General features: G+C 36.5%; 1 protein-coding gene across 50 annotated transcripts in view; it reads left to right on the top strand.

Moving 5' to 3' along the window:
* LOC141450519 (coiled-coil domain-containing protein CG32809) overlaps positions 1–12,664 on the top strand; it is a 218,382-nt gene that overhangs the window by 22,839 nt on the left and 182,879 nt on the right. For 41 of the 50 annotated variants that reach the window (XR_012456151.1, XR_012456147.1, XR_012456156.1 and 38 more), the window contains exons 2-3: positions 1,159–1,648; positions 10,744–10,818. Coding sequence is in view for 39 of the 50 variants with exons in the window: in XM_074121060.1 (XP_073977161.1) it covers positions 1,159–1,648; positions 10,744–10,818 (565 nt within the window). In the remaining 11 variants the exon portion in view is untranslated. Of the gene's footprint in view, positions 1–1,158; positions 1,649–6,840; positions 7,354–9,647; positions 9,876–10,442; positions 10,589–10,743; positions 10,819–11,445; positions 11,707–12,128; positions 12,285–12,664 lie in introns of those variants that run through there. The other 9 variants (XM_074121032.1, XM_074121036.1, XM_074121050.1 and 6 more) reach the window with 7 other exon arrangements.

A 12,664-nucleotide genomic window follows, 5' to 3' on the forward strand; every position in this document is an offset into this window, starting at 1 on the left:
TTAAAAAGATTCTGCGAAATTACTTCTTTACCTATTCGCAGAATTATTTTTCTCCGTTGACAGCGGAAGCTTGGATGCAGAAATAGAAACTAATATAATTTTTGGACCAAATATTTCAGATCAATATTTCAAAAAATCTTTGAGAATTTACTTGTTACCGGTATAAATGATTCCTTGCTTGCAAATCGTTTTGAGTTATTTACTCAAATCATTTTTGAGTTATTATTTAGAGCAGTTTGGATTTCGATGGATTTAGGAGAGTCCAGATCAGTACTGTCCTCTCTATTTTCTTGTTCTTGTAATAAATTATTCGTACATTAATTTAGCAATGTAGCAATATTATCCGACTCAAGGTCTATTAATGGCGATTTCTGGCAAGCGCCGTGACAATCGCAGAATTTGTGCTACCACGAGCTAGCTGATATGTATCACTAAGACACGTAAGGTCTTGGTTTTGCAGTGGATTTGGGGTCAGCTTAGGGTGTATAGTAACGAACAAGGATAGGAACTGTCCAGCTCCAGTCCTGGGTCGCTTTTATTATGTTACAGCGCCAAAATCTAGGAAGTTTCTTTTTCTGATTTTTTCTTCGAATTTGGCCATAGTCGCTGCAGTTTCATTCAACAAGAAGAAAACGATAGTTACAACTCAAAATAAGTAGATTCTCTGTTAAGGGAAGGGATTACCCTTTGTGGTTAGCTTATTGGATTCCTACACAGAGAGCCCGGGTTCGAATCCAGCTGGCTCAGATGTTGACGCCCCTTAAATTTAAAAGGAAAAGAAGAAGAAAAAAGTAGATTCTGTTTCACAGAATGTTTGAATATTCTTAGTATGTTTAAAGCGAATTTCAGAACTATTCCGAGAAATTTCTTGGCAATTTTAGTAAAATTTTTAAAAATTTGAAAATACTTAAAAAATTATGGTTTTTAACCACTTAAAGGATGCCTGGAGTAAAGGATTCTGAAGAAATTGGATGTTTTAATAGTCACATGGATTGAAAACTTTCAAAGCTTAACTTAAGTTGTAATTGTGCGCTTCTTTTGACGACAATATTGTCTTTCTTCGGAACATGCTTCATCTGAGCTCACAATATTTGATATTTAATTTCTGCAAATATTTCTTTAATATTTATTTTCATTGTTACCTCAAAAATGTTTCAGATGAGAACAGAAGCGGCCAACAATAAAAACAACAACGTAATCTGCAGCAAGCATCACAGCCATCCACCGCCAGTTCCTAACCACAGGACACACCAATGCACCCCAGACAACAGGAAACAAACGCCGCAGAGATGTAACAGTGTGTGCAGTAGTAGTGGCAGCACCAGCAGCAGTAGTGGTCCTGGCCGACTGCGGAGACTTCTTAGTCTCGGCTCGCCTCGCACTCGGCTTGAAACTGCGTTTGTACCATCCTCCTCTTCTACACCACCGCCGACATCGTCGTCATCTGGAGGCAGTCCAGCAGCCTCTCTTGGACGTCCACCATCTGCTCCTCCTTCATTCACCAGTAGGTCTTCTCCAGCTGGCCCGCAACAGTCTCCAGGAAGGAGAACTACTTCCAGAACGTCTTCACCGATATATTGCCGAACGGATTCACCGATATATGGCCGTACAGGATCGCCTCTGCTTCATAATTCTAATACTATTTTTGGTAAGTCAGTTTTTAATATATGATATTGTCTGGACTCGAGAATTACTTTAAAATTTCAGCATTTGGTTTTAAAAGGAAGGATATTTGGGAGATTTAGACAGCCTAGAGTTGTGTTTTATGTACGAGGGTCGTTTGAAAAGTCCGTGCAAAGTCAGAGAGATAGCACCACTGGCGCGTATCGAGGTTATGTTTAGTTAGTAGCATCTCTTGGAAGAACACACACCAAGTTTCAGCCAGATCGGTCTATTTCTTTGTGTTTGGCATTCGTTTGAATCGAGGAAGTCGAGTGATTTTCAAAAAATGGACGAAAAAGAATTTCGTGTGTTGATTAAACACTACTTTACGAAAGGCAAAACGCCTCAGGAGACTAAAGAGAAGCTTAATAAATATTATGGTGACTCTGCACCTTCGATTAGAACAGTTTATAAGTGGTTTCAAAATTTTCGGAGTGGCCATATGGGCACAAGTGACGCTGAACGTTCTGGACGCCCTGTTGAGGTTACTACTCCAGAAATCATTGATAAAATCCATGATATTATGGTGATGGATGACAGATGAGTGAAGGTGCGTGAGACTGCTAGCGCTGTGGGCATCTCGAATGAACGGGTACATAACATTTTGCATCAACATTTGGACATGACAAAGCTATCCGCAAGATGGGTGCCGCGATTGCTCACGCTTGACCAAAAACGAAATCGTGTGAAGTGTTCCAGAAGAATCCGCAGGACTTTAAGCGTCGTTTCGTCACTGTGGATGAAACATGGATACATCACTACACTCCTGAGACCAAAGAACAATCTAAACAATGGGTTACCAAGGGGGAATCTGCGCCAAAAAAGGCGAAGACCGTTCCTTCGGCCGGAAAGATTATGGCGACTGTCTTTTGGGATTCGCAAGGAATAATCCTCATCGACTATCTGGAAAAGGGTAAAACTATTACTGGTGCATATTATTCATCGTTATAGGACCGTTTGAAAACCGAGCTGCAAGAAAAACGCCCACGATTGGCCCACAAAAAAGTCCTTTTCCATCACGACAACGCACCAGCTCACACCTCAGCAGTTGTGGTCGCAAAATCAATGGAAATAGGGTTCCAACTCGTTTCACATCGCCCCTATTCTCCAGACTTGGCTCCCTCGGACTACTATTTGTTCCCCAATATGAAGAAATGGCTGGCGGGAAAAAGATTTTATTCAAACGAGGAGGTGATTGCAGAAACGAATGGCTATTTTTCAGACTTGGACAAATCCTATTATTCGGAAGGGATCAACAAACTAGAGCAGCATTGGACGAAGTGTATAAGCCTAAAAGTAGACTATGTTGAAAAATAAAAAAGGTTTACCCCAAAAAATTAAGTAGTTTTTATTTTTGCACGGACTTTTCAAACGACCCTCGTACTTCTACCGCGCCGAATATTAGCTTGGAGATCGACTGGTGACAAAACACAGTAGAACCTTTTATCTTAATATTTAATTTTGAATATTGTTTTATCAGTTGTTGAAACTATATTCAATACATAAAGTGGACGTTGCCAGCTCCCAGCGTAGAAGGGGGCAGCTAAAAAGTTATAGGACTCAATTATTATATAAAAGTTATAGAGCTGAAAGCCGAATGAATAAAAAAGTTGTAGTATTTGTGTTTATAAGGACGTCATTTTATCTATAAAATTATTTATTCGAATAAAATCAATACGTTTCCTATGAATATTTTTAAAAAATTAGAAGCTTTCCTATTTCCAATAGTAGAAAGAAAGAAAGACAAAGTAAAAATTTCTTTAAAATAGTTAATGTATCAAACTACCATTTTATTTACTAGCCAGGAAATGGCGTTCTCATTGGTCGGGGAGTGGCCAGTTTGAAGAAGGTACATCGAACATTCCAGTTATCTATAATTTTTCCAAAAACTAGGACAATGATTTCTGTAAATTTACTTCTTCTAAACGGTGCAATTCTTTCAAAGTATGGTTTATGCAGAATGCCAAAGGTGGGCGGATTCCCAGCCATGAATTCATTAATAAATTCCATCCGCCCAGCACTCTCCATGTCCTTCAATATCAAGCAATGACAAAGAGATTTTGTGGTTATATTTTTTAATTCAAGGGCTGATTTTAACTTGTGCTGTTTTTTGATGTCCCTTTCATTTTTATTTTTTTTTAATGTTAATTTTCTAGGACATTAAGGGAGCAGCTGCTCCAACCTTTTTAATTCAATTAGATCTTTATATTCAAGGTGTATGTTTTCTAAAATGCATTGATAAACTGTACACATGAAAATGCAAGCTGAGTTCAGGTCAAACAGATTTCCGGTACAATATTTTTCCTGTAATCTATTGCTATGTAGTCCAGTCTCATCATGTTGCTGTAGTTCCTGTCTTATCTTCCAGATTTGCTTTCCATCCTCTTCATTAAAGATAACATTTGGATCTTAGGCTACGGTACGAACCTATTTATTAGCAGTTATAACCTTCTTCAATTTGTGACTGGTATTACAAACATTTTCTCTGCTTAAGAAATCTCCTAGCCCAGTAAAGGATATTCCAAGATATTTAAAGAATTTATTATCATTTTCTTTCTTTTACTTCTCCTATCCAATCTGCCCATTCGAGTTAAAACTCAACTGGTTCATGATAGAAAAACAGTTTATTCATAATTAGGGTAATTAGGGATTTCCGGATTGGTTTATTTGATATTGGCCTCTGAATAGACTACTTATTGAATTACTTTTTCTAGTTTCTTCAATTTTTTTCTGTGCATTAACATTTTTGTGAATGTTTAGAGAAGTATTTATAGTAAAATAGGAAAGAAATTCAAGTAAAATTTTTTTAACTCTAACTCACGCTCCTTTCTACGTCACCAATCAAACCATTCACACAGACTTGAACATTTTTTTCGTCACACAAGTTGCATAAACACGATACAGAAAATTCCATCTTAACATTCAAACACATCACAATCCACTTGTACAACATCCATCTTCCAGACAACACTCCTAGACGTCTTAAAAGACAGTGGCCTCGCGATCTCCTCTCTGATGAAAATAGTCAATAGAATGTAGAATGTTATTGGAGTGTTCCGCTGTGTAACTGCTCCACTCAGATATGTGTGAATGTTGCTTATTGTTACCCTTGTTGCTTATAACGCAATGCATTGATTGTAACTAAATAAATGATTTAAAAAAAAAACTTATTTTAAATTAGATAGATATTAATATTATTACTTTTGATGGCACATTATTCTTAATGGTTTCTTTTAGACAGGTATGTGTAGGAAGGGGCTTCAGGCGGGCTTTACGTCCTCTATGTCGCCTGCTGATAGTTTCCAGATATAGTTCACTACAGTAATAGTTGTATTTGTCTATACCATCAATGATATAAATCCAAGGTAAGGACCAGCAATCGAACCCAGAGTAGCGCGATCTCCCCAGGTAATAATCTTAATTCCCTAGTTTAGAGCTCTGTTTGAAATCTTTATTGAATGCTTGTAAGCGAAATTTGAGCAAATATTAGCGATTAAGTAAGAAATTATGTGAGTTGGGATTTATCAGTTAAAATCAATCTACTTTTGCAGCGCTAATTTATCTGTTTTACTTTGGAAGTTCTGTTACTCACCAATCTGGTAACCAATGTGTCTAATAGACAATCTGTTTCTAAAAAATGAGCAATACGGAGCAGACCTCCGTTTATCAAGCCTGATTTAATCAAATTGTTCTGAATCCGTACATTGTCAAACCCCCCAAAAAAAATGTTTCTTCAGTTTGAGTCTTGTGTGCGGATTCCGTAACAGTCGTTTATCAGTGTTGAGTTCTAGATATTAGACAGTATCAGCACAAGGAAGTGCAGTCTGATTAAATAAATGGAAGGGAAAGTTGTACGTCTGAAAGTATAAGTTACTCGTATATTCTGGAATTGATGAGAATTTACCTTTATTACCGTCCAAACTAGGCTCCCTAATAGTTTAAGCGATTTTGCAACGTAAGGTCCGAGAAGGTTGTATTAAGACAGAGTGAGGCGAGATATTGGCTTTATCGTCTATGTAAACTATGGTTGCTAAGGTTGGAAGATTTGAATTGTACAAATTGAAGAGAATAGGTCGAGGTGCTATACACTGAGGGAACATCATGCTCTACGTGGAAGAGTAAGTAGAGCTTCCTCAGTAAACCGCGGATGCCAGAGAGTTGTCAGAAATGCCTTTGAATAAAACGCACCGAAGAGGAGGCAGCAAGAATTACTAGTCCGATGATGACTTTGATTAATCGTGGAATGAAGAGTGCGAAATCCGAATTGGTGATAAGGAAAATGCTCTGAATGTGCATTATTGGGATAGAAACGTTTTGAGAAGATTTATTTAATATATTCTGTCCGTTAGAGAAAGAATAGTTTTCTATACTTAGGCATTAAAACTTGTTTTTAACTGAATCAATTCCAATTCCTCCTGTCAATGTTGTCCGTTATCTTGGGCTTTATTTAGACAAAAGACTGACTTGGAACCCGCACACATGACTTAAACGAACTGAAGTTAACAGACGGTTATCGACTGCTTAAAAGACTACTAGACCAACGTTCAAAACTTTCACTAAATAACAAACGACTGATTTACAATTCTATAAGTAAAACCCGCCTGGACTTACGGTATTGAACTGTGGGGTTCAAACTAAACGCTCCAATCTTCAACGAATTCAAACTCTTCAGTCTAAAATTCTCCGCACTATAGTTAACGTCCATTTTACGTTTCAAATCTAACTATCCACACAGACTTGGAAACTTTCATCAGAACTTGCACTCCCATTCCAACAATCCTCTTGTCCGCTATTTATCATCTCATCACCTTCCAGATCATCCTCCCAGACGATTAAAAAAGTCAGTGGCCTCGCAATTTTCTCTCTTCTGAAGAGAGTAGCTAATCCTGGAGACGACTTAAGGAGTATTATCACTGGGTAACTTCTCCCCTCAATTAGTGAGTTTGTAGTGGTGTCAGTTATTGTCATTGTTACTTATGGCGTATCTAGGCGCTGGTGTAACTTAACAAATAAATTAAAAAAAAAAAATCTGAATCATTTAATTTCGCGCTGGAATAATGGCTAGGATTTTTGAAAGTTGGCGGCTTTTCCATCAAGTATTTTCTTTAGCCGGTGTTTAGGCGGAGCCAGTGTCGCACCTATCCGGGGTTTACCGGCGAGTAGTGGGAGGCGGTTTTAGCGCGGAGGCAGAAGCGGCTCCAGTGCGTCTCTCCAGTAGACTCCAGCGCCGGTCACCTTCCCTCTCCAAATGTGTTTCCCCGGCGGTGCCTAGTTCCTTCTTTTAGTGTGTTGTGTGTTTTCTCTTTTCCTATTTCCCAAAATTTTTCTTTTATTTTCATTAAAGTAAAATCTGTTTTTTTGGGGGGGTTTTTGTTTTTTAAAATAAATATTTAGTTGAATTTCTCTTGCCGTAGCTCCGGTTTCCATGAATTTGAAGTGTAATTACTCCTCAGTTTCTATTGTTGATACAAATTTTCGGATCATCACCTTCCTAGCTTTCCGTCCAATTTAGAAGGGGGTGAACTTAAATAAAATAAAATTCACACTTGATCCCGTGTCCATAGCTATAAATAACTATGCTAATAAGATGGAAAAACAAGGACAAACAGAGCGCCAGTTCTACGAGTGCTGCGCCAACATCCTCAGCTAAATCTTCTTCTAAGAAAAAGAGGAAATTTGGACGCGGTGAAGGTGAGTCCATGTTCTATATTTCAGTGTTTATCTCATTCCGGCAGATTTCTAAATTTGCACAACCTCTTCAGCAAACACCCATTTGTCCTATAGATTTGTTTTTATGGTGCATACAGTTATCGCGGAAGACTGTTGGTTGCTGTTCATGTGTGTGTGTGTGTGTGAGTGTGATTACGCATGAGGCCGGTATTGTTGAGTAGTTAGGAACTTAAAAAGACACCAGCCCAATCATCTCCTTTTTATAGTTTTGATATTTAAGTTTGATGCGCCAGCGCATGACACCCCTTGCTCCAGTCAGTGTAAGTGCCCCACGGAAGCTGGGGATAGATCAATGATATCCTCTCACTACTTCTTCCTTCTGCATCTCTCTACATCGTCCAGCTCACCCATAAACTCCTTTCTATATTATAATATCTGCTTTATCTAAAGATAGCACCTTAAACCCCTAGAACCTTTTTTTTATTTATTAATACTAATTTGTGTTTTATATATAACATTTTATCTATCAATAATTAGAAGGATTTACAGTTTAAATAATGAAACATCTTTGAACAACGGGGTTAACTCGTTTTCAAAATGATTTGTTTGTTTTCTTATTGTTTTAAATAGTTCGTGACTCACTGTAATAACGAGCAATTAGAAAAGATTACTACAAAAAAAAATATATATATATATAAATAAAATAGACCTAAAATTTTGAAAGCATGTTAAAGAAAAGTATATGTAGGATTTCGTAGACGTGTATGTCAATTTAAAAAACAAAAAATTACTCATTTAAATCGACTATTTACTTGGTTACATTAAATTACGTAAAATGCAAACAACGTCAACTTTTTAGTTCACAATTCATCATTAAATAAAACCTTTAGAAGAATACTTTTTTTTAGAAGCAATGTTGGGCATTTGTTAAATTAGTATTTCCGCAACTAATGACCTTTTAAATATTCACACTTTAAATGTTTAAATGCATTTTTTGTTGTCTAGTTTGTGTTCTGTTAGTTAATTTATAAATTAAACAATAACATGACGTGTCGGTTAAAGTAAATTTATTTTATCTAATAGTTTATTTGTTATTATTACGCCATTCTGTTGCAATTCTTTTTAAAAATAGGTTCATCCTTTTTTTTGGTTTATGAGTTTTATAATAATATAAAACTGTTACTAAAATCTGCAATAAGTTTAGAATATAAATGAATATTTTTTTGTTACTCTGTAACTAAACGACTAAAACTAGCGGTTTTGTTTGCCCGTAACTAGTTACTACTATCGCACTAAATCTTTACTTAAATCGTGATAATGATCTTCTTTTGCATTCGACTTTTCTGAATGGCTGAAACCTTTGCTTTTATGAAACATAAATTAAGAGAAATCCCCCGTATGTGAGATATATTTGTTTTATAATATACTAGCTATGTTGTCTAAAATATTAGAATACTAGCTTTACAAAAAGTTGAAATAATTTGTTTTCATCCAAGATTTTTCGGCTTTCATGTTGATGTTATTGCGAAATTATATTCCCTCAGGATTTAAAGGAAAAGCGAAAATTGTAAAAAAAAAAAAAAATAGTTTTCATTCAAAGATAGTTCTTTAATTAAATACAGTCCCTCATTTGGATAAACATTAGTTTAAAATAAATAAAATAAAAATTTATCTCGCGCATTTTTTGGGATAAATGGAGTGTGAAGTTTGACTTAATTTTGTTTATTTTTTTCGCCTTTTAAAAATGTAAAATTTAACAAAACATACTTCACTAAATTTTTTGGGATATTCCTGCCAGCTTTTCTGGCTATTTAAAATCATTTTTGTAATATTTATTTTCTTGAATTTTTTAATGATTTTATGTTTTACATTATTCGTTCTTGCTTCAATTTTCTATATGTTAATGTTCTTTGTGTAATAATTAGATAATTTATTGAATTAATAGATAGATATTTGTACCCTTATATAAAGACGGAATAACAATTATTATCTATCTTATGTTGTAGCTAATAGCTGAAGTAATCCTGTGCCTGCCAGTCGTTCAATTTTAAATCCTCAAGTCTCAATGTACTTAGAGAGCTTTGTCTTTTGTTACCTGTTACTTTTATTTGGTTATCTACTATTTTAAATATTTAAAAAATAAATTTAAAATCCTTAATTATAATTAACAGAAAGTTTCCAGCAATTTGTTAGTACGGAAATAGACCGCCATGGCGCCGGGCCCTCCACCACACCCCGGCTCAGAATGCGCCCTAGCGGTTCCAGTTCTCACTAGAGCAACAAGTGCCTGACAACCTCAGTATTCGGTTTCACCTCGTCTCGCTTATCTTCTATTGTTTAATAATGCGTGAATTATCCATAAATTTGAAACAAAAATAATAATTATAAAATTCATTTCTCACTCTCCAACACCATAGTAAATTTTACTATCGAATGCAGCGTCAACTAGATCAACGACAGCGATCTCAAGAACGGTCCACATGAACTCTGTCACGTCTCCGGTCGCCGCGTGATGTTCGTGTTGCGACAATGCGTATCATTAGGTAAACCAATAAAAGGGAGAGACAAAGCCAAAGATATACCCTAACCAAATATTAATCCCAATGTAAACCTCATTGTATAGAAATTACCTTGAACAACAAAAAACATGTATATTAATTGTAGTTGAAATTATTATCCTTAAGGCAGGAAGGAGAAATTAAATTCCCTAATTGCTTCTCCCTAAGCATCCTTAGCCAAATGACAGCAGTCCGCTCGCATTACGTAGTAACTCTAAATTGGGTCACGAGGTCACGCCACACCCTGCCCTCATTATGGGGCAAGAGTGGATTTCCAAAAGTGGATGATATCTTCTCTTTGAAGTTCAGTCTGATAATTAAGAATAATCCTTAAACTCCAGTTTATTCTTTCTAATCAAGCTGGCTTAATTAGAAAACTGAATTTTCTGGGCCGATTAACTTTCTCTTAGCGGTCAGCGGCCACCCCCACAGCCCTCTGTGAGTGGCCATAGCGCCTGCGTGTCGACCTCCAACACGGAGGCTGCGATCGACCTTGTGGCGGCCAGCCGCCTCCTGTTCTCCACCTCCACCACGCGTGCGTGCGTGTGCGTGAGCGGGTAGTTTCTCAGTCGGCCGACTACTTCCTCCATCCCTGGTCCGCCCTGCCCGCCGACCTCTCCCTCTGCCGGCCACCGGCCGCATGTGTTCTCACTGCAGCGAGTGTTGTTCACCCCAACGCGGCGGATCCCCAAATCACGGTATTGTATTGTTTTGCAAATCTCGCCGTCCTCCGTTATAGATCTTGCCAAATATGTCCTGATATTTATATATAAAAAAAAAAAAATGTTTAATAATCTTTTTTGAGCGTAAAAAACGGGCTTTACTCATGCGGGGATCTTCATTCTTGTTTCAGAAGAGGAATGGAGCGGCGGCGACTCCGGGGGCAGCAAAGGCGGCAGGACCTCATCCTCCACCCCAGACCAAGCCGGTACGTGGGTTACTTATTTCCATTTACAATTAATATTTCTTAATAATTAAAAAAGATCGCACAGGCTTAGTTACAGCCATTATTATAACCCGAATTATTTACAATTAAAGCATGCTTGATATGAATAAGATTAAACTCTTTTCAAATTTGCTGAACCTCCCAGTATAGCGGGGACACGTCCTGCATTCTAGCGCCTCTCCTCAGTACTTACACCTCGCCCATTTCATATCGATTGCCTTTTTACTATATGTTTTCTTCTGCAATTTGTAGTTTTCTTTTTTCTTCAAATATTTTTCCCAAAAAACCATGTAGAATGGTAATTTGTGTAAATAAAACGCTTCTTCGGAATAATAAATGATTGGTGCCCCCCCATAACTTACGCAATATAGTCAGTTATAATTTGAATTTAAGCGTGTAAAAAAACAAAAACCAAAAACACGCGCCTAAGATATTATTTCTTAATTGCGACAAATGAAAGCCCATACAATGTGGGGAAGATATAGCTTTTAGCGGGGACTTTTTCCCTTCAATCGTCTGTTAAGTTGGCAGCTACAATGATATGAATGTTGAGAGGGGCATTGGAGTTGTAGTTTAGTTTGTAAACTGACGTTGAGACCGCCCGAGAAGCAACACAATGACATTTGGTTGGGTTTGGTGGTGCCTCTTTTGATATCGATTTATCAAAACTTGCCCGCCCCCCCTTTAAAACGTTCACAATAGTCCCGTGAACGGCGTGCCCGTGATGTGTGTGTTTGTCAGACTGACTATACACAACACGTACTGTATGTGAAATCAACACATGTTAATATAGTGAAAATGTGAAATCATATTGCAAGCTTTAGCTCATCGTAATTCCGGACTAAACCGGAGAAGTGAAAGACATGTCCGGTAAGGCCGATATCTTCTTTTATCTAAAGTACTTTTTTTTTTTTTTGTTTATCTTATCAGATTATGATAATTAGCTTCCTTGTTTACAATATGTGTTAGGGCTATCGATGCTTGTTTACATTGTACGTATTAGTTTCCTCTATTTACGACTATTATAATCAAGGTAAAAGTATGAAATCCTTATTAATCCAGGATTGTTGATTATTTTTCTTAAAAATCAGAAATTATTTTGAAGTTACTGTGCATTATGGTTCCCGTTTTAAGAACTAGAGGCGCGTGTATTGCCAATAGATGGCCGACTCACACCACACAGTATATTTATAGTGACGGTTTCTCCCACTCCCTACTTCAAACAATCTAAATAAAACCGGGAAAAACTGGGCTATCCCAATCTTCATTTGCAGTTTTTACTAACAGTTTCAGTTATGCTTGCGTTTTATGAAACACTCCTTGTTGTTTTTCTTTGTTAATCAGTTATTAAAATAGTTTTCTAGTTTTCATAATTATGTTTACAAAAGTGTGAATGTGTAATCCATTAAAGAAAAAAGTAACGTTTTACGATTATGTTGAGATCAAAGGTAATTTGTTTGTTTTGTTTATTGCCTTAGTTTTTAAGTAAAATCCGTTGGAATTGTTAAAATTGATTCCTTATTTAGATTAAATACTTTTTTAAATTTACTTTTTTTTAAATCTTGTAGTTCAAGACGGGCAGTCTTCTCTTCAAAAATAAACATATTTTAGTTTACTTAAGATAATAGATAATTTCACATTCTTAATTGCCAGTGATAACTAAATAATAGGTACAATTTATCTGCGTGAACAAAAAAGAGAATACTTTTAAACCTAAGACTTTTGTGTTTAATTAAAAGCAGTGCTTTGAAAAGGGCCCTTAATAAATTATTTAGATCAATCCTTCGCCTTTTCACTTTGTATTACATTCAATTTGCTTTTTTTCAAT

This window comes from Rhodnius prolixus, unplaced genomic scaffold, assembly GCF_049639745.1.
Source record: "Rhodnius prolixus isolate KJV_2025 unplaced genomic scaffold, Rpr scaffold_2, whole genome shotgun sequence".
Taxonomy (NCBI): Eukaryota; Metazoa; Arthropoda; class Insecta; order Hemiptera; family Reduviidae; genus Rhodnius; species Rhodnius prolixus.